This window comes from Laccaria bicolor, genomic scaffold (assembly GCF_000143565.1).
Source record: "Laccaria bicolor S238N-H82 LACBIscaffold_68 genomic scaffold, whole genome shotgun sequence".
Classification (NCBI taxonomy): Eukaryota; Fungi; Basidiomycota; class Agaricomycetes; order Agaricales; family Hydnangiaceae; genus Laccaria; species Laccaria bicolor.
Window position 1 is genome coordinate 47,038 of NW_001889939.1, and position 20,077 is coordinate 67,114.

At 48.2% G+C, this 20,077-nt stretch overlaps 9 protein-coding genes across 9 annotated transcripts; 6 read left to right on the top strand and 3 right to left on the bottom strand.

Annotated features, from left to right (window-relative positions):
• Window positions 1–174: 174 nt before the first annotated feature.
• Window positions 175–7,465, top strand: LACBIDRAFT_399427 (myosin II heavy chain; the record flags this gene model as incomplete). The annotated part of the gene is made up of 18 exons (XM_001889454.1): window positions 175–351; window positions 404–547; window positions 606–790; window positions 845–948; window positions 1,036–1,347; window positions 1,400–1,503; window positions 1,551–3,089; window positions 3,136–3,755; window positions 3,811–4,498; window positions 4,552–5,035; window positions 5,060–5,568; window positions 5,819–5,869; window positions 6,040–6,181; window positions 6,234–6,308; window positions 6,356–6,463; window positions 6,517–6,777; window positions 6,827–6,850; window positions 7,002–7,465. 18 exons carry the CDS (start codon window positions 175–177, stop codon window positions 7,463–7,465), a joined length of 5,991 nt encoding a protein of 1,996 aa, XP_001889489.1.
• A 1,988-nt stretch (window positions 7,466–9,453) lies between these two features.
• LACBIDRAFT_315148 (uncharacterized protein) lies at window positions 9,454–10,823 on the top strand (the record flags this gene model as incomplete). Its single annotated transcript, XM_001889455.1, has 8 exons — window positions 9,454–9,596; window positions 9,645–9,690; window positions 9,736–9,784; window positions 9,837–9,852; window positions 9,906–9,979; window positions 10,033–10,268; window positions 10,316–10,497; window positions 10,556–10,823. The coding sequence occupies 8 exons, from the start codon at window positions 9,454–9,456 to the stop codon at window positions 10,821–10,823; spliced, it is 1,014 nt and encodes a 337-aa protein (XP_001889490.1).
• A 272-nt stretch (window positions 10,824–11,095) lies between these two features.
• On the top strand, window positions 11,096–13,303 carry LACBIDRAFT_315149 (uncharacterized protein; the record flags this gene model as incomplete). Its single annotated transcript, XM_001889456.1, has 12 exons — window positions 11,096–11,120; window positions 11,180–11,311; window positions 11,364–11,589; window positions 11,642–11,774; window positions 11,831–12,176; window positions 12,229–12,355; window positions 12,411–12,472; window positions 12,527–12,568; window positions 12,616–12,722; window positions 12,775–12,986; window positions 13,034–13,076; window positions 13,127–13,303. 12 exons carry the CDS (start codon window positions 11,096–11,098, stop codon window positions 13,301–13,303), a joined length of 1,632 nt encoding a protein of 543 aa, XP_001889491.1.
• Window positions 13,304–13,886: 583 nt separating this feature from the next.
• On the bottom strand, window positions 13,887–14,688 carry LACBIDRAFT_334678 (uncharacterized protein; the record flags this gene model as incomplete). The annotated part of the gene is made up of 6 exons (XM_001889494.1): window positions 13,887–13,996; window positions 14,080–14,237; window positions 14,290–14,350; window positions 14,401–14,472; window positions 14,522–14,619; window positions 14,681–14,688. The coding sequence occupies 6 exons, from the start codon at window positions 14,686–14,688 to the stop codon at window positions 13,887–13,889; spliced, it is 507 nt and encodes a 168-aa protein (XP_001889529.1).
• On the top strand, window positions 14,687–15,306 carry LACBIDRAFT_315151 (uncharacterized protein; the record flags this gene model as incomplete). The annotated part of the gene is made up of 2 exons (XM_001889457.1): window positions 14,687–14,874; window positions 14,931–15,306. The coding sequence occupies 2 exons, from the start codon at window positions 14,687–14,689 to the stop codon at window positions 15,304–15,306; spliced, it is 564 nt and encodes a 187-aa protein (XP_001889492.1).
• Window positions 15,307–15,318: 12 nt separating this feature from the next.
• On the top strand, window positions 15,319–15,956 carry LACBIDRAFT_315152 (uncharacterized protein; the record flags this gene model as incomplete). The annotated part of the gene is made up of 2 exons (XM_001889458.1): window positions 15,319–15,515; window positions 15,566–15,956. The coding sequence occupies 2 exons, from the start codon at window positions 15,319–15,321 to the stop codon at window positions 15,954–15,956; spliced, it is 588 nt and encodes a 195-aa protein (XP_001889493.1).
• A 37-nt stretch (window positions 15,957–15,993) lies between these two features.
• LACBIDRAFT_186549 (60S ribosomal protein L23) lies at window positions 15,994–16,761 on the bottom strand. Its single transcript, XM_001889495.1, has 5 exons — window positions 16,733–16,761; window positions 16,472–16,681; window positions 16,347–16,417; window positions 16,217–16,294; window positions 15,994–16,162 (listed from the first exon to the last, which is right to left on the bottom strand). Exons 1-5 carry the CDS (start codon window positions 16,746–16,748, stop codon window positions 16,115–16,117), a joined length of 423 nt encoding a protein of 140 aa, XP_001889530.1. The 5' UTR covers window positions 16,749–16,761; the 3' UTR covers window positions 15,994–16,114.
• A 156-nt stretch (window positions 16,762–16,917) lies between these two features.
• LACBIDRAFT_192231 (uncharacterized protein) lies at window positions 16,918–18,047 on the top strand (the record flags this gene model as incomplete). The annotated part of the gene is made up of 2 exons (XM_001889459.1): window positions 16,918–17,428; window positions 17,485–18,047. The coding sequence occupies 2 exons, from the start codon at window positions 16,918–16,920 to the stop codon at window positions 17,898–17,900; spliced, it is 927 nt and encodes a 308-aa protein (XP_001889494.1). The 3' UTR covers window positions 17,901–18,047.
• Window positions 18,048–18,111: 64 nt separating this feature from the next.
• On the bottom strand, window positions 18,112–18,815 carry LACBIDRAFT_192214 (60S acidic ribosomal protein P1). Its single transcript, XM_001889496.1, has 4 exons — window positions 18,777–18,815; window positions 18,583–18,648; window positions 18,272–18,517; window positions 18,112–18,219 (listed from the first exon to the last, which is right to left on the bottom strand). Exons 1-4 carry the CDS (start codon window positions 18,777–18,779, stop codon window positions 18,199–18,201), a joined length of 336 nt encoding a protein of 111 aa, XP_001889531.1. The 5' UTR covers window positions 18,780–18,815; the 3' UTR covers window positions 18,112–18,198.
• Window positions 18,816–20,077: the final 1,262 nt, after the last annotated feature.

Here is a 20,077-nt window from a genome sequence, read left to right on the forward strand (position 1 = left end):
TTGATACCCTCTCCTTTCCCCACTATTCCATCATTTTTAGCTTTAGGAGCACCCCACTGTGCATACCATCTTGTCGATCACCATATATATCCCGGCTAGAATACCCTACATCAACTCAGTATCAACTGACTGCCAAGTGACCTCTGCATGATCTGAACTCCCAAATTTCGGACCATGCCCGCACCTCGACTATCGCAGAGCGCTGAGGCCGCTCGAGCCGCCGCTCAACAAGCCGAATTTAACGAGAAGAAGTGGGTCTGGGTCCCAGACTCAAAGGAAGGGTACCTTGCCGGATGGGTGAACAGAGAAGAGGAGCACGCTGCTGAGGTTATTATGGCGGCCGGGGGGGAGGTATAATCTCATTCGACGCGTCCTTTATAAGTTTCTGATAATCTGGGAGTAGTTTCGGCGGGTACCCTTTGACTCTCTGTTCAAGATGAATCCGCCAAAGTTCGATCGCGTCGAGGATATTGCGGATCTCACCTTTTTAAACGAAGCGAGCGTTGTACACAACCTTCGTCTGAGGTATGGTTCAGGTGCTATTTATGTAAGGAACGCTTCGTGTGATACATGGATGTGCCCATGCTCATGTACTTTGAGCTCAGACCTATTCTGGCTTATTCTTGGTGGCAATCAATCCATACCAAAACCTTCCCCTCTACTCAGATTCTATCATCCAACAATATCGTAACAAACGTCGAGATGAAAACCCCCCCCACATCTTCGCGGTTGCTGAACGCGCTTGGATTAACATGGGTGAAGAACGAGAAAATCAAAGTATTCTCATCACGTATGTTGTAATCGGTTTTTTTTTCAATGCCTTTGATGTTGACATTCCTTTTAGTGGTGAATCAGGCGCAGGGAAAACGGAGAGTACGAAGAAGGTCATTCAGTACCTCGCGGCGATAGCTACCGACGTTCATCCCCCCTCGACACCATCACATTCTCGTTCGAACACGCTCGCTTTCTCTTCTTCATTCAATACCTCTATGCCGTCCGCTGGCCTTCCTCGAAGCAACCCAGTCCGCAAGGGAGTTGCGATGTCCCCCTCCTTGTCTGGCAATGGCTCCCATTTGACTGCGAAAGGCAGACTAGGGCTTCTGGAGCGCCAAATTTTGCAGGCCAATCCAATATTAGAAGCGTTCGGAAATGCCCAAACACAGCGCAATAATAACTCGAGTCGTTTTGGCAAGTTTGTGAGGATTATGTTTGCTCCAGACGGCAGCATTGCAGGGGCCAACATCGATTGGTATTTGCTGGAAAAGAGTCGGGTTGTATTTCGAAGTGAAGCGGAGAGGAGTTTCCATGTTTTCTACCAGCTCATGGCTGGCGGGGGCAAGATGAAGGGTGAGCTTTGCACTCATTGTATTAAGTAACGCTGCTTATACCTTACGAACAGAGGACTTGCTGCTTGGAGGTGGTGTTGAGGATTACGAGTACCTCAATAAAAGCCGACGAGAGGTTGACGGCGTTGATGATATGGAAGAGTGGTCAGCTTTACAGGTCAGTTTTATGCGTCTTCAATTTCACAACTATTCACCAGGGCGTAGACGGCTTTAGACGTTGTCGGTTTTTCAAAAAGCGAACAATTTGATCTTTTCCGCATCGTTGCCGCCATCTTGCACATTGGCAACATTACAATCACATCTTCCCGCTCAGACGATGCCGTTATGCCTGACCCATCTCAAGCAGAGCGAGTATGTCATCTCCTCGGAGTACCCATCGCAGAATTTACACGCGCGGTTCTCCGTCCACGTGCGTTAGCTGGTCGAGAATGGGTTTCTCAAGCCCGGACAAAACAACAAGCCCTCGATGAACTTTCTGCATTGTGTAAGACACTCTATGAAAAATCTTTCGGAGCTTTGGTCGATCGAATTAATCGCGCCCTTGACCGACCTTCGTCCAAGTCGACTTTCATTGGTGTTCTCGATATCGCTGGTTTCGAGATTTTTGAGGTCAATGCTTATGAACAACTTCTCATCAACTACACGAACGAGAAACTCCAGCAATTTTTTAACCACCATATGTTCGTTCTTGAACAGGAAGAGTACGCTAGAGAGGGCATCAAATGGGACTACGTCAATTTTGGCCTGGATTTACAGCCTACGATTGACCTTATCGAAGCAAGTGGCAGCGTAATTGGCATCCTGAGCTGCTTGGACGAAGAATGTATCATGCCCAAAGCTACCGACTTGACATTCACCAACAAGCTGAATGCGATGTGGGCCGGGTCGCTCGACGATGAGGATACTTACCACCCTGGGAAAGATAAATACGAGCCCTCGCGATTTGAACAAGGTTTCATAATCCAACATTACGCGGCTAAGGTGGAATATCGTACGGATGGATGGCTAGAGAAGAATAAGGACCCCTTGAATGATAATATCACCCGAGTACTAGCCGCTTCATCGGAACGCTACGTCTCTACCCTTTTCGCCGAGTACGCCGATTCTAGCCTTGGTGGAGTGGGTAACATGTTCACCGTTGGCAAAAAACGCACAATGAAGAAAGGAGCATTCAGGACTGTCGCTCAACGGCATAAGGAGCAACTGGCTAGCTTGATGATACAACTTCGTGCCACCCAGCCACATTTTGTGCGATGCATCGTACCGAACGCTCACAAAAAGCCGGGTCGGGTGGACGTTCCTTTGGTCCTCGATCAGCTTCGATGTAATGGTGTTTTGGAGGGTATCCGTATCGCACGGCTGGGGTACCCAAACCGCCTTCCGTTTGTAGAATTTCGCCAGCGTTATGAAGTATTGACTCCTGGAATCATTCCGCGAGGCTACATGGACGGCCGAGAAGCCTGCCGCAGGATGGTCAAAGCTCTGGAGTTGGACGACATGATATTCAAGATTGGCACTTCGAAAATCTTTTTTAAAGCCGGTGTATTGGCTGAACTTGAAGAGCGACGAGACCTGTTGCTTTTCGAAATATTCTCTAGGCTTCAAGCTGTCGCACGAATGTGGACTGCACGCAGGCAAGTGAAGAAAATTCTAAACCGTGCGGTAGCGATCAGGACCATTCAGCGAAATGCTCGGGTGTATGGGGAACTCAGGGAATGGCCGTGGTGGCAACTGTATACAAAAGTATGGTCTTTCTTTTCCCTCCATAATCTCTTCTAACCAAGGTCAGGTCCGGCCTCTGCTTGCGGCGACCCGTAATGACGATGAGCTCAGAAAGAAAGAAGTTGAGCTTACACTTATAAAGGAGCGCGCCGAGCGTGAAAAACAGGAGAGGGAGAATTTAGAGAGCCTCAAGATGTCCCTTGAAGCTGAAAAGCGGAAGATAGAAGATGAATTAGAGGCGGAACGTGGTTTGGCACTCGACAAAGATGATTTACTGGAGAGAAGTAAAAAACGGGAGGTAGAACTTGAAGAGGAGGTTACAGCCTTACAAGCAGATCTCGATCTTCTCGACTCACAGCTCGATCGCGCGATGAAGCTACAGAAAGAGACTGAGGAGAAACACGAGGCTTTGCGCCAAGTTTTCGATCAGGCCGCAGAACATCTCGTTCGTTTGGAAACCGAGCAGAAGGAATGGGAATCTCGAGAGCAGGAGCTAAATAGCCAGCTTGGCAGCGCTTACGAAGAAATCGAGGCAATGCGTGGCGATCTGGATGAATTGCAGAAAGTCAGTGAGGATCTCAAAAATCTTGCTCTCCAACGGGAAGAGGACGTAATCAGAGCCAAGGAGCGAGCCGACGTTCTCGTGAAGGAAATGGAAGGCAAGCTTGATGTTGAGCTTCGTAATCGGTGAGGTCAACCCAGACTGAGTGATGCGGTCATTGACTGATCCAAAATTTCCTAGTGCCTTAATCAAAGGAAAATCTGATGATTTGGAAAAGGATGCCCGGCAGGCAAAGGAACAGCTGGCCGAGATCGCACGCACCGCGACGGAGTACTCCAACATGATTCAGAAGAAGGAAGAACAAATCATTCGGCTCACCGATCAACTTGATTTGTTGACCCGCGAACGCGAGCAATCGCTGAAGGAAATTGCGGAATTGCAGAGCGACATAGATACCCTCGACGCCCAGCTGACAGCCGAGAAAAACGATCGGTCTCAAGAGGACGCAGTGCGTTCAAAACTTGAGGAAGAACTTGACGAGCTCCGTGGACTTTTAGCGGCTAAGACAAGCGAAGAAACCCGCCGCAATGATGTCGAGAAGAGCAAGGAAATGGAGCTCGCTGACCTTCGAAGCCAAGTCAGTAGACTGCATCAAGAGGTCACTGAAGCTCGACGATCTGCTCTGGAAGGGCAAAGCAAGTTGAAACTTGAATTGGATCACGCTCTCCGCGACTACACGTCTCTGCAGCACAGTCACCAGTCGCTCCTAGATCGGGAGCGGGCAGCACAATCTCAATTGACAAAGTCCCAGAACACGCTATCCGACCTCGAGAAGGCGAAACGAACAATGGAATCGGAACTACAATCATTACGATCACGCCAGCACGAAAACGAAAGCCAGCTTGCGGACACCTTGAGGATAAAAGAAGTAAGCATTTTGTGAGCTTGTCGTTCCTGACCTTATCTCTCCCACTTTCTCAGGGTTTAGAGCGCCAACTCTCTAGTGCACAAGCCAAGTACCGAGATTTTGAAGACGTCGTTTTGCAATTTCAACGTGACCAGGAAACCCAAACCAGGCAGTTGGATACGGTACGAAAACAACATGAAAGCGAGCTTGCCAAGCGAACGCAACTCGAGAAATCCTTATCGAGTAAAAAATCCGAGATCGCCAAGTTGAAGGACAGCAATATCAAATTCGATCGTGAGCTAAACAAAGCTCTAAAGGATTTGAAAGACCGAGAATGGGACATCAAACAACTAGAATCCAAACAAGACAAGACTATCGTTGAACATGTGCACGTTCTTGAAGAAGCTAAGAGAGTAACGGACCGCCAATTACAAGATGCGCAGTTAGAACTTCAAAAGAATGCTGCCTACATCAAATCGTTGGAGAAAGCAAAAGCGCGCCTGGCGGGAGAAGCCGAGGACCTCGCCAGAGAGACCGAACGAGAGCGAATGGAACTGCGTGCGAAAGAAAAGAACGCAAGAGCTCAGGAAGAACGTGCCGCCCGGGCATTGGCGGAAGTCGACAAGGAGCGACGTGCAAGAGAGGAAGTTGAGCTGCAACTGCGTCGGGTACAATCAGAGCTCATAAATGTCCAACTTCAGAACACAGACCTCACCGAGGAACTTGCCTCAGTACAAAAATCGAAGAACAAGCTGGAAACGGAACTTGACAGATTAGCCGAAGAAACTGAAGGTACCAACTCCATGGCCAAGCTCCAACGTCAGTACGAAACTCAGATCTCTCAACTTGAGAGTCAACTTGATGAAATTGAAATGGCGCGAACAACTGCGGTTAAAGTAAGAGAAGGCATTGAACGCCAACACGCAGAAATTCGACAATTGATTATGAACAGCCATCCGGGGGATGGAGATTTTCAAGCACGCCTACTTCATGAACTACAACACGCCGACAACGTGCTCGAGAAAGAAATGTCTTCACGGTCACGTAATTTACGCTCCAGCAACGCTCAGGAACTCCATTCGTTGGCCACCGTCACACCCAGCAAACGTTCCACAGAGAACAGGACTGTTTCGTCTCGCTCTGGCAAAGAAGGGGATTCTTCACGAGGGCCTGACAGACAGGTAGCTGCACTCAAGCAACAGGTTCAGGTCCTGGAGGTGCAGATGGCAGCATCGGAGCGAGTCCGTCATCACCTCGAGACCTCCATAAGAGAAATGACCTCCGATTTGGAGAACAGCGATGGTTCTAAGCAATTCCTGCAACAATATCGAGCGCGATTAGCAAAGGAGAACGCCAAATTGGCTGAACTATTGGAGGAGGAGGCTGAAGCTCGTCGAACTGCTGAAGCTGCTCAGGTTGACGGCGTTCAAGCGATGTGGTTGAAATTCCAAAAGACAATGGCTGAAGAGCGAGAAAGCTACACCCGCTTGGAAGAATCTCGAAAGGCGCTGGTAGGTTGATTGGAAAAATTGATACCAGATTTGTTCTCACCATTATCAAAGATGGTTCAACAGCGCAACGCTCAAGGGGAGCTCGAGGTGCAACGTGCTCAACTTCGTGATCTCACCCAGGCAAGGAAACAACTTCAAGTTGAAGTCGAGGAATTGAGGGAGCAGCTGGAGGTTTCCAAGAGTGAGGCCGCAAGTTCGTAGTCCCAGTTATCAATCCTTTTCGTGGTTCTGACTGGTTTACTCAGACGCAAAGAGGCAACTTCAAAAACGGTTGCAAGACGACGAAGTCTCTTCATCTACTTCATCTGCAGCCTTATCCGGTAAGCACCCATCTGTTCCCATAACAGTGCCTTGACATCGCCAGCAGAATTACGAGCTGTGGTCGAGTCGTACAAAGCAAAGGAACAGTCATATCAAGAGCGCTTAGAAGCGGCTGAGATCGCCAGAGCGAAAGCTGCTCGTGGAGAGGCCTTTGGTTCGTCCTCTCTCTCAGTCCATGTGTCGGCTTTACTCAAAATCAGGGCACAGCTCGTCGAACGCTTGTCGATGTCGAAAAACTGCAAACGGAGGCAGTCGCAGAGCGCCAGATTACCCACGATCGCCTCCGAGCTGCAGAACTTCGCCTTCGAGAACTAGAAGCTAAGCTCGAAGAAGAAGTTCGTGAATCCTCCGAAACTACGGTTTTGCGTCAGCGTTTAGCCGAAGAGCTGGAAGATGAGCGAGAACAGCACCAGAAGGACCTTGCTGAACGTGACTTCACAATTGACCAAACCCGGAAGAAGTATCAAGGTATGGTTCTTTGGGCACTGGGACCTCGGTATCACTGACGAAGCTCTAGCGGAACTCGCTCAATTAAGTGAAGGTAAAGTGACCTGCAACTTCTTTGGTAAAGTGTTGAACGTCTCTTTTTTGTTCAGAGCTCCAATCGCAGCGTGATAGTTTGAGCCGGCTTCGAGAGGATAATCGCAAGACTAGATCTGACTATGATGAACTGCAACTCAGATACGACGATGAGGTGTATAACAGTGGCGGCTGGAAAAAAGAGAAAGAACGCATGGAAACCAAGATTTCAGATCTCGAAAAGGCCTTTGAAGCTGGTACAGGTGCTCAAGCTGAGCAACAATCACAAATCGTTGCCTTGCACTCCCAAGTTCGAGAGCTCCGTGGAGTCTTGGATGATGCCGAAGCAGATCGCGCCCTACTCCAAAAGGCTCGTCGAGCTCTACAAGCAGAACTCGAAACGATCAAGCTTGACCACGTTGATACCAATAAGATGTCATCCGACAGGGAATTCCAGAGATTGCAACTCAAAAAGCAGGATCTCGAGCGCTCTCTCGAAGAGCAGGAGGACCGTGTCGTAAACGCCTTTGATCGCATGAAGAAGGCAGAATCCTACGCAAATGAGTGTCAAGTCGAGCTCGGCAAAGTTCGTGTAGAGAACTCAGAGCTCGACAGACTCAACGTAGGTTGTTCATGATGCTTTTCAACGATTCGTTTCTTACCTTTTACAACAGGCCAATCTCGAAAAGCAGATCAAAGAACTCAACGTCCGCATCGTTGATCTAGAAACCAAATCTTACGCCAGTTCCCCTCGCCCTGCGACAGGATCCCGTCGAATGGAGAGTCGGATAGAAGAACTCACTAATCAACTCCATCAAACAAACAAGGAGAAGAGTGACACCTCTAGACTACAACGTTCAGCTGACAAGTTGGCGCGCGACACCAAATTTCAATTGGCCGAAAGTGACCGACAACGGGCCAAACTGGAAGAAGAGCGCAAAACCTACGAATCTCAGATACAAAGTCTGCGTCAGGCCATGGACTTGATGGTAGCTGAAATCTCTCTCCTCCTTTGTTCCCTCTTACTGAGCCTCCATCCATTAGCAAACGGAAGAAAACAGCCTCACGTCTGCGAAACGACGTGCAGAGCGTGAAGCCGCTGACTACAAGCAAAAAGCTCTGAAGTTAGTGCAATCACCGATAATATGAGGCTGTCTTCCTAACGTTGCACTTTTCAGTCTTGAGCGAGAACTTGAAAGATTACACAACAGGCTAGATCGGCCTGCTTCCACCCTTGTCGAACGAACTACTCCCGTACCCACTGGTTCCCCTCGTAAAACTCCCGCACCCACTGGTTCCCCTCGTAAATAAAACATTTTCACGAACGCTTACGATTCCCTCGCTCTCCTAGTTTTCCTTTTCGTCTTACAATTGTATACCGCGCATCTAATCGCTGTATTTTACCATTGTTAATTGTACTCTCGCATTCACGTCGCCACAGGCTGGCTCGCCCTCTTGATCAACTTAAGAGAAACCGTACTTACTACTAATCTATAGGCCTGGAGAATCAGGGTTTGACCGACCTACATATCACTCCCTATCCCCTCGTCAACACTGAGAGACTTACTTTCCCTGCGCCATGTCTTGCAGGTTTCTTATCATACGTCACAATTTTTGGGGTTTGTGGGGAACTTGTTACCAACTTGTTACGATGCCATTTCCAACTTGAAATGGCATCCTATAGCTAGATTTCTACAAGTGCAACGGATGGCCTTGGACGACGGATAAAATCTTCCGCGCAAACACCACGGTCTTTTGATTTCCGTAGTGGTATAATCAAGGTATACATAATAGAAGGGCTTGTGAAGCTCGAGAGTCGAAAGCAAGGTAGGAGGGCAAAATTCGTGCGACCCTTTTGGATCGGGATACGCCGAATTCAAACCCTTTTGGACTTTTCTGCACATAACAGCATCGTTGTTTTACCTACCAAAATCTCGTACATGCTGTCCTCTGGGCGGACGACTTCAAATGTGAAATGCCTGTACATCGACGGACGCCGTTTGGTAAGCCAATTGCGAAACAAACATTCCCATGCCGAGGTGGAAAAACGGGCGATTCCTAAACAACCGCCTCTAGGACAAACTGAAGAACCCATCGAGTTTGTCACCATATACCCTTCCTCAGGAACTAGTTAGCCTAACCTCAAGTTAGTCTAGCGGTTTTCGAACCGGCAAATTCAAGAAGAAACAGAAGCAACGTGCTCCCTACTACGTCGTGGCAGAAAACGCTGGATGTAAAGCATTGAACATCGTATTTTGTAGGCGTACGCGTCATTGATTTAACGTTGTGTTGTTCGCGCCAGAAGGATGATACCCCCACAATCTCCAATTCGACGACCTCTGGACAAGAATCAAAGGGAGAAATGACTCGCCAACAACCACGTCTAGGAACGAGGAAACTACCAAAGAAGTTTGCTTTTCTCTTCCTCACACAACCTCTACCTATTTATCCAGTTGAAACAGGTCCGTGACCAAGCCCCGTGTCAAGGAAAATAGGATCAGTTTGCTCGACTTCTATCGTAGGCTGAACTCCGCACAGGTTCCTGTCATATTTCATCAACTTCCTCTTTCTTGACTCACGCCGTTTGTGTGGAAGGGCAGTGATCTTTCTGAACTCCTCGACTCCATGGCCTCGGACCCATGGCGAGACACTTACGTGCTTCCTGATTCTGTAATATTACAACGAGTGGAAACAACGAAGCGCGTTCAACAGGCTATTCAACGGAAATTCGGTTCCAAGTATACTGTTGAGCTATTTGGGAGTACAAGGTGTGTGGTTGAATCACTGCGCTTTCGTTCTAACGGAGGGACGGTTAGATATGGTGTATCCTATCCAACTAGCGATTTAGATATGGTCATATTGGTTAGTCTTTTTTCGACATGAACTTTTCATGTTGATCAGATTTAGGACCCAGATAGACCACGTGGCTTTCCATCTGCTCATAAAGCCCTTCCTGGTACATTCCTCTTCTATTTTGCCAGTGTTGATGTTCATCTTTGCAAACCAAGGCATATACAACGTTCGGTATGTCGACCGTTTGCCACTTTACTTCTGCCATGCTGACCAGGAAATTGAAGACGATTAATGGGGGTTTTTACTAGAGCTGGTTTCAAAGATATCAAGGCAAGGCCGTTTGCAACCGTCCCCATCGGTACGTGGGTTCATGTCAATCCGTATTTGACATGGTTCGCCTATCGTTGACAGTTACCTTTCGAGACCCAAAAACTGGACTCTATTGCGACATCAACGTTAACGAGCGAATGGGCCTTTTTAACTCGGATTTAATCAAACGCTACTGCCAACTGTCCCATATCCTCCGACCTATGTTGTACGAAATCAAGACGTGGGCCAAACCTCTCGACTTGAACAACCCAAGTGGTGGGGGACCTCGAAGTTTTAGCAGCTACGCTTTTGCCTTGATGACGATTGGCTTCTTACAAGTTTGTGAATTCCTGAGCAGAGCCTCAACATCTAATACTTGAAGTAGACAAAGGGCCTATTGCCCAACTTGCAAGTTGATATACCCGCCACCACTCGGGCCAAGGCCATATTTTGGCCATTGAACCGTAAATATGGCAAGTGTCTTGTTGGGTTTGACACCAGAGATAGTTGGAAGGATACGGGGTCGGGGGCTGTTGATCTTCCAACAATATTGCGGGAATGGTTTCTGTGCGTCGCATGACCCTAAACTCTTCTCATCTTTGCTAATATCCCGCTAACTAAACAGCTTTTGGGGGCAGGAGTTTGATAATTCCCTTCATGTGATGGACATTCGTCGAGGTGGATTGACCTTGGACGCAATCGAGGTCGAGACCAAGCCCTGTCGAGATGTAGTTGTTTTAGACCCCTTTATCATCACAAAAGTGAGGAGTCGCCAGCTACAAAAAGCCATACTAACCTTTGAACTAGAATGTTGCAACCTCAATTGGTCACAGTGTGATTGGATCATTCCGACAACACTGTCTGGAGGCCGCAGAAAATTTGAAAGCCAGTAACACACCGATCCAATGTTTAGATAGATCGCGAGCGTGAACAAGAGGTTGCTCAGGGAATACTTACGGCTTTGGTTGGAGATAGATCTATCAACGTGTGATAAGATCAGTTGTCTAATTTAGCACGGGACGCCCAAGTAATCATAATTGCAATATAATTGCGGCTCTTGTTCCTCAACCATCTACTACTTTGCCAGTTACTACCGTGTAGTAGCTGCCTACCAACTCGTTCTCCTCGTCTCAGCCTCCATCAGCAACCTTTATCCTTACCACCGATGTCTTGGAAACTTGGTTCCAAAAGTATGTCTCATAGCCACCTAACGACGAGCGCCATCCTTACGCCGAGCACCCCAATGCAGAGTCGAAGGACGGCAAAGAAAATGGTGTCATCTCGCGATCCGTAACCCCAATTCCCTCGCGGCCCACAACGCCCAAACCTCCTGGACCTGATCAGTTCAGGTCTGGTATGCTGACTATTCGCATCTTCTCTGGTAAGCTTTGACTGCTATAACCACGAAAATCTACATCACATCCATATCATAGGTCGTGGTCTATCCCTCGCGCCCGGTGTGCAAGTCCCTGATGTCATCCAAAGGGCGCTTGACACAATCCCTCCTGCTCGCAAGTCCACTAGTAACAGAGAAAGCATGCAGCGCAAACGATACTGGTGGCTTCCGTATGTCGTACTCGAGTTCGACAAGAACGAAATCCTTATCGATGCAATGGGAGGCGATCTTTCCAATCCAGTCTGGAACTATCGTGCCGATTTGTGCGCATTTCCCTTGTTGTCCTAGTTTCACTTGTTCTGACGCTCGCAACAGCGATGTCTCACGTACATCAAACATCTCGGTCTCCTCTTACCTGCGAACAGCAGCTGCTGTGCAAGGCCAGGATGATATGGGCAACGATCTGCTTATGGCTCGCGTTGATCTCACGCCCATGCTCGAGGGACATGTAATCATCTATTTTTCGCACTGCCTGACCCACGTTTAGTGATACTTTTTGCACAGCACGCCTCGGACCAGTGGTACAGCGCCACAGCCGGGTTTGGGTCATTCCATCTCAAAATAGATTTCAAACCAATTCGAAATGAACCGCTCACAATTGAGGCCTTTGATTTGTTAAAGGTCATTGGCAAGGGCAGCTTTGGAAAAGTTATGCAAGTCCGGAAGAAAGACACACAGCGTATATATGCGCTCAAGACTATCAGGAAGGCTCATATTGCCCAGCGCCCTGGAGAGATCACACATATTCTAGCGGAACGCACGGTCCTTGCTCTGGTCAACAATCCATTCATTGTCCCACTCAAGTTCTCTTTCCAAAATCCAGACAAGCTGTATCTCGTGATGTCGTTTGGTGGGTGTTACTTTTGAACATCAAGGATGATGTATATTGAACCTCATTTCAGTCAATGGGGGAGAACTCTTCTATCACCTGCAACGAGAGGGAAAGTTCGACCAAGATCGGAGCCGCTTTTACGCTGCCGAACTCCTTTGCGCGCTTGAGCATCTTCACGGCTTCAACGTTGTTTATCGGTGACATCATTCATTTACATCACTCACAAACGTTATATGCTAACTAGGTTCCCAGTGACCTCAAACCTGAGAACATTCTTTTAGATTACACTGGCCATATTGCTTTGTGCGACTTCGGTTTGTCTCCTTGCACTTCCTATATGTAACTCCGTTCTTACTTGAACTTGCTAGGGCTTTGTAAGCTGAACATGTCGGAGACGGAAAAGACCAACAGTTCGTCTTTCCCTCTCAATGCCGTACATAATTTGACGTCAGGCTAGCTTTCTGTGGTACGCCGGAGTACATTGCTCCCGAGCTGCTAGAAAGCCAGGGCTACACTAAGACCGTCGACTGGTGGACTTTAGGGGTCCTTCTTTACGAAATGATGGTACGCCCACTGTTTACAGTGGTTCCGATGTCAGCGCTGACCGAAACATTAGACCGGCCTTCCACCATTCTACGATGAAAACGTAAATACCATGTACCAACGCATCCTTACCGACCCGCTCAACTTCCCGCCCGACATGCCATCCGAGGCTAGGAGCGTCATGACCGGTCTCCTGCAGCGCGACCCCTCGAAGCGTCTTGGCGCAAATGGAGGTGAAGAAATTAAGAGGCATCCCTTCTTCGCCAAGTATATCGACTGGAATCGGTAGGTGCTTTCTCAATCAACTATCTTCTACACTCACGCATGTTTAGGCTTCTCGCCAAAAAAATTCAGCCACCTTTCAAACCGAGCGTGGTACGTGGGGTTTCGAAAGTTGATCATTGCGAATCTAATGGGAATTTCAGGAATCTGTGTTGGACGTTGCCAACTTTGATCCCGATTTTACTAACGAAGAGGCGCAAGACTCTGTCGTCACTGATTCTGCCCTATCCGAGACCGTCCAAGATCAGTTCAGAGGGTTCACATACAACCCGGCCAACGAACACCTCAGCGAAAGTGTCAGCTATCCGAGTGCGATTTAACTACACTCCATTCTCTTTCTCTCCATCTGGCTCGTTTTACCCGCCTTCCCTTTGCTTGTATCCGTATACCGGTTTGTTCGTTTCCACCTTTTCTATTTATCTACATCTTTCGTTTTTTTCTCGGGTTATTGTAAGTATTTATCCGTATAGTACGGACCTTTCGTTGACAAAATTCATTTATTGGTGTTGCGCTTCACTTCTACTTTGCATCCAAGTAAGCCAGCGAATGATTCATGCAAAGGGTACGAGGCAAACTCTGTACCCCCACGAAACAAATTCAATTGTGCTCATGGCGTCGAGGAATGGATCGCGATTGTATGGAACTGATATGACAACAACAAGTGGGTATACGCAAGGAATGTGGCATGACCGTCCAGCAGCTTCACCGAATATACATAGGTATAAGAAATAAATCATGGCATTTTCTCAAACTGCAAAAATTCGCTTCCCCTGTTAAAGTTCTGACTCTCGTTGGGACGGAACTCGGGGCGGTAGCGGGATAGAGGCATCTTGAAGATGTGTTTATTGCCGCGTCCGTACTGGGAGACGGCGTATCGCAGAGTCAGGAGCGCGATGAAGAAGCCTAGAGGGGAGGAGGAAGTGGGGGGTTAGCCAGGAAGCCGGTGGGCTGGAAGTGAGGGATGTACAGATTAGAAAGTTGATCCAGACGAGGGATTTGAGGGCTTGCAGGTTCTTGCACCACGTTATTTCATCAGGAAAGTCTTTGACAATGAATTGGTGGATGGCATTGGAGTAACTCAAGTAAGGATGCGTACCGGATGGGATGGAATTACAGTGGAATGGGACCTGGCGCCATCGAGAGGTGGAGAACGCGTTGAAGGAGAGCCAGAAGATACTCAAGACACCAAAGACGCCTATTTCGAATTGAGCTCGGCCGGTGTATGAATTGTTCAGAGCAAAGTCAAGGGCTAGTCTGTTCATAGGATTAGTAGGTATCTTCATTTTTTGGTTGAGATAGGCAATACAGAAACACGATAATAACGAATGTGATGATGGACAGGGCCAAAGGAAAGAGGTCGGCGTGGACTGTAAATAATGTTCAGTACGAGCTGTGCGTAGGAGGAAAATTGGCATACAAAAGAAACCTTGGAAGAGATTGACCCGAGCAGAAAGGGCGAGAACGATGATGTTGACGAACAACAGGATCACTGCAGCAATTCAATACATATGTCAGTCGGTGTAGAGGAGGATGCTCACAGTGGCTCGCCACTTTCGTCCTTCCAACCGAAGAAAAAGCCATAGAGACAAGAATGAGAACATTTTCGTGCTGGGTGTGGAATGCGATCCCTTGGCAACTAAATCTCCCGTAGAGGAAAGGAAGTTGATGATCGCGGTCCTTGTGCAAATTGGACGCACACCGTCATGGCAAGTCCATCGACCTCGTCGTGCTCACCGTCCTCAACAGTGCCAACACCCTCTTTCAATGACCATCTATCCTATCCATCCGATATCGACCCCGAACCCACCTCCGAGCAGCAACAACCACAACAGCCTCGGCAACTTCTCAAAGATAGACTCTACATCGGAAACCTCCATCCCACCGTTGACGAGTCCGTTCCCCCACCCTCCCTTTTCACCCCTCCAATCTGATCATACTCTGCAAAAGGTACTCACTCCTTCAAGTCTTTTCAAAGTTTGGCAAAGTTTCCAAGCTCGATTTCCTCTTCCACAAGACCGGGCTCCTCAAAGGCAAGCCTCGCGGGTACGCATTCATCGAGTACGGAAGCAAAGATGTAAGTGTCCCTCTCCCCCTCCCTCCCCCTCTCCCTCCACGTCTTTCTTGCGTGATGCCTGCTTTGAGGACTCTATTGCTCACCCTGGCTTTTCCTTTTTCTTGTCACGCATCGCATGAATCGCCGATTCTCAAAATCTGCTGTCGATGCAGTACGATTGCCAGGGATTCGAGTCCCCGTCACACAACCACGACCCCGTGCTTTCATGTCGGGAAGAGAGAAAAGAAGAGGCTGATCATATCGCATTGAATGTAGGACGCAATGAAGGCTTTAACACTGGCCCATGACAAACTCCTCCGTGGCCGTAAACTCGTCGTAACCTTTGCTCATCAAGCCCCTCTTGATCAGTATGGGAACGGAGTCGCGTCGGGGTCGAAGCATAAGAAGAGCATGATGGAAACGGGGAGACCGACTACCCTAAGCATGCTCAAGACTGGGCCCGCGACAAGACATGAAGGGTAAGCTGTTCGCTGTGCGTCAGGACCACCCTTACTGACATCGCTTCCAGGAAAACGCAGGACAAGATTGCTATGATGGAAGCCAAGCTACGTCAGATGGAGAGCACGAATCCCAAGCCAACATCGACAGAGGCAGAAATCGATGGGTTAGATAGAGCCAGCACGTCGACACTACCTTATCACCCTTCCCTTCCTCTGAAACCACCGCCGTCGTTACCAAACCCCCTCCCAAAGCCACCCAGACCAAGAATCCAAGCTCCACTACCAGCGCTGCCTATGCTTCCACAACAACAGCAAGCGCGGTCATTGTCTGATACATTCAAGACTTCGAGTCCTAGCCCGTCAAGTTTACAACACCATCCGCCTCGACTGGCAAAGACAACGAAGCTGGCTGGTGTCAAGATCAAACCGAAGGAGAAGGAGAAACTTTTACTGTCGTAATATAGGCAGCCCTCACTGTATTTTGTATATACCTTGCTGGAAATCGACACTTAGATTGACCTAAGTGATTCGTTTGCCATATCAATTCATATCATGAGGTATTGAACATATGGTTGATGAGATGGAAAAAAAAAGAGAAAGCGCGTAAACAACTCCACTCATACGACTGTGCCAGCGTTGGATGCGATACGTGGCCAGAGATCAGCCTGGACATAGAGTCAAAAAAGGAATCGGAGGACATGTAAACGTTTGGGACGTACGCATTCTTTTGCTACGGGGCCAGTGATAGCAGATCCCTTCATTTCACCCTTGGGGTTGACAATAACACCGGCGTTATCCTTTTCATCAAGATCAATACGACGCAAAGGAGCAAAGTATGCAAGAACGTACCTCAAAGTAGAGGAAGACACCATCTTTCCTCCTCCAAGCTTTGCGTTGACGCACAACAACAGCGGGCATAGCTAGTCACCAAACTAAGGGTTAATATCTCATTCTCCCAGAGACGAAAGGCGTACTCTTCTTCCTCAACTCTGGCTTTCCCTTCTTCACTGACGCCACAACCATGTCACCCACACCCGCATCAGGCAACCTGTTAAGATGCGCTCCAAACCCGAAAGGCTCGATAATGAAGAGCGACTTTGCGCCGCTGTTGTCTGCGCAATTGAGCACGGCGCCGACGGGGAGACCGAGGGTCATGCGAAATTTGGTTCCAGAGGCACCTCCACCTACGAACAACGATGAGAACAATGCATAGTAGAATAAATGAGAATACAAACCGCGTGCTGCAGCCATTTTTTAGAGATAGTGATGAGGAGGACTTGTTTTCTAAATCTCGCAGGAATCAGAGTTTCAAGCCGGTTTCGGCATCTACCCTATGTACAGTTATTCGGCACTTTCCGTTGTGTCCCGTGATCAAATCAATCTCCTTTCTCTCTCCAAGTCGCGTCTCGTCGCGTCAATAATGGCATCTCAACACGTAAACGACCAAGAACACGACGAGCAACAATACCTCCAGCTCATCCGACGCGTCCTAGACGCGGGAGATATCCGTCCAGATCGTACAGGCACCGGTACCATCGCCATCTTCGCGCCCCCCTCTCTGCGGTTCTCGCTCGCAGACTCCACGCTCCCACTATTAACCACAAAACGAACATTCATGCGCGGGATCGTTGAGGAACTCTTATGGTTTGTTCATGGTTCTACGGACTCGACGATCCTTTCCAAAAAGGGCGTCAAGATATGGGATGGGAATGGCTCGAAGGCGTTTTTGGAGGGCCGCGGGTTGGGCCATCGACGCGAGGGTGACTTGGGGCCTGTGTATGGCTTTCAATGGAGGCACTTTGGAGCGGAGTACGTGGATTGCGACAAGGATTATACCGGTCAAGGTGTTGACCAACTTCGAGAGTGTATCAAGAAGATCAAGGAGAACCCAACTGATCGTCGTATCATCCTGAGCGCTTGGAACCCCAAAGGTCCGTTTACCCTCTACTTCGCGTCGAGAACGCGTAAACTCACATCCTACGCGTAGATATCCCACAAATGGCTCTACCCCCGTGCCACATGCTTTGCCAATTCTACGTACACCTACCGCCTGCCTCCGACCCAACCCAAAAACCCAAACTTTCCTGTCTGATGTATCAACGCTCCGCCGACTTGGGCCTCGGAATCCCATTCAACATCGCCTCATATGCGCTGCTCACGCACATGATCGCGCATGTGACGGGGACAACTGCGCACGAACTCATCATTCAGCTGGGTGACGCTCACGTGTATCGCGATCATGTCGATGCGCTGGAGGAGCAGCTGAAGCGCGAGCCGAGGCCGTTTCCAAAGTTGAGATGGGCGAGGGACAATATTGATGATATTGAGGATTTTGTTTATAGTGATTTTGTGGTTGAAGGGTATGAACCACATCCTAGTATCGCGATGAAGATGAGTATTTGAACTTTTGGATGCTTTGTTTTCGTTGTCCATCTTGTATTCCCGATTTACCTCTTAGATGTTTGTAAATACCCGTTCATGTATTCCCTGTATTCGGTTTCATAGAATCGTCAGCGTATCCAGTTTGCCCCTGGAGTGCACAACAAGATTCCTTTTGAACAGATCTTGACCGAATTCCCTCGCAATCCGATGATGCTTAACCCAAACAGAATAATGCCGTTTTAAAGTTTTTTTTTTGCGACGACACTAGATAGGCAATACAAGTGCGATGCGATAGAAAACAAAGAAAGATGAGGATACTCTAATCGAAGAGACCGAAACCCTATCAAGTCATCAGCGTCACACCCATTAGCAAAAATACATCCAAAACGCACCATATCGTCGTCTGACTCTTCCTTTTCTTCCTCCTTCTTCTCCTCCTCTTTCGGTGCTTCAGCAGCAGCGGCACCAGTTGACGCAGCGGGTACAGCACCGCCAGCTGCCGGTGCGCCTCCTCCAGAGCCAACGTTCGACAAGAGCTCCTTTACGTTCTTGCCCTCCAGCGCCTTGGCAAGGAGGGACGCCCAAATGGGCTCGAGGTCGACGCCGGCAGCGTTTGTCAATGCGACGATTCTATCCGACTAAATAACGACCGACAATTCATATTCTGATTTTCTTCTGAGAAAGCGGTGGGATGAGAACGCACAGTGATTTCAATACCGTCATCTGCAAGGATGAGGGCGGCGTATGTGGGTGCGAGGTCTGTTGAGGCCTGGAGAGCAGAGGGGTCAGCAAAACTTCATCCGGACATCTGGTCGCGCATCCAGCTCAAAATGGTTCATTGGAACCAGAAATTCGCGATGGATAGATGGGCTGCGACGTTTCGAGAGGAAATCTCACCATTGGGACAATGGATGATAGTGGGGAACGGGGCGGGCGTTGCTGGAGGTTGTCGTGAGTCTCGTCTGTCCGTTGTGCACCAAATTGAGCCACGTGGTTTGCCATCATATTTTCCATTTTGGGCAATACCGCTCGCGAATTTCTACAAGTCCAACGCTTGCGTTGGATTACTTCCTCTGGTGAATCTTTGACTGTTTGAAAAGTCCACGGTTTTTTTTTCTTACTCGGGAGTCATTTATCACCGCGCTTTTCCCTCGCCTGTCTACTTACTGGCTTCCATTTATTCATTTCATATTGATACGATGGTAAAGAACGCAAGGCTTCCCCTCCCTGATTTTCATGAAGAATATATTAGCTCGTTACATAGCTTGTAACTTTCTAGGGAAAGATTGGGTGTCCTCAAATACGTGTGGATTGGGCTCCTCTATGATTCATTCGTGCTGAAATGATGGCTCTATACAGTTTAACCCGGTATATGCGTATCTTCCTGTCTTTCTGATGCTCATGTCGGTTGGCTCCAGTCAATGTGCTGCGATCAGGAAATATTGCCCAACGGAATCATTGTGAGTGCGTCTATACTCGGGGTACAACTAAACGGTCGATGAGCTTACATAGACGGCCGGAACATCATAGGAAAAGGACGTCCTTCTGACGGCCACGCAGCTGTATTTCATATGAATTATCAGGAGACCCAATCTCGAAGTGCTTTCGGGGTTTAAACAATGGAAATATTGACATACATGGTACTGTGAACGAGCGTGGAAGCGTAGAAGGTTTCTATCAGCCAATCAACGACGAGGGATTTGATTGGCGATCAGACCGAGTATTATACCCGATCCATGGATTTTCTTTGAATAAGCCACGGTACGGACATCCGTGGCTAGCGGCTCAGAGCAGCCCTCCGTTTATCATCATCTCTTCTTTGCTGCTTTCCATAAGAAAAAATATGTGTTAGAAGGTTCTCAGAAGATTTTTATTATAGGAAAATATCTTATATGAACTTTAGTAGTAGAAGCTCATTCTCTAATAATAGTAAGAAATGAGCTGCGGTCTACATCCACATGAGGAGCAAACGTCACAAGTTGGATATAAATAGTAAGTCTTCAAAGTAGTGATAATTGAGAAAAAATCATACTATCTCGTCGTAAGAACTTTTGGTGCTCACAAATGTGTAAGGTATGTGTTTGTCACTGAGCCGCCATATACACATTGTATTTCTGGCCTGTAAAGATGTTTGCTACTTCATTAAATTCATAGCATTCAGGTCAGAAATGTAACATGGTCAATTCTGTAAATGCATA

Excerpts from the sequence above, each read along its gene's own strand:
- LACBIDRAFT_192214 (XM_001889496.1), bottom strand. Across the intron at positions 18,518-18,582 it reads ATGACGGTATTGAAATCACT|TCGGATAGAATCGTCGCATT; the intron begins GTGCGTTCTCAT and ends GTCGTTATTTAG. Across the intron at positions 18,220-18,271 it reads AAGAGTCAGACGACGATATG|GGTTTCGGTCTCTTCGATTA; the intron begins GTGCGTTTTGGA and ends ATGACTTGATAG.
- LACBIDRAFT_186549 (XM_001889495.1), bottom strand. Across the intron at positions 16,418-16,471 it reads GCCAGAGTTGAGGAAGAAGA|CTATGCCCGCTGTTGTTGTG; the intron begins GTACGCCTTTCG and ends TTTGGTGACTAG. Across the intron at positions 16,295-16,346 it reads GTGTCTTCCTCTACTTTGAG|GATAACGCCGGTGTTATTGT; the intron begins GTACGTTCTTGC and ends CTTGATGAAAAG.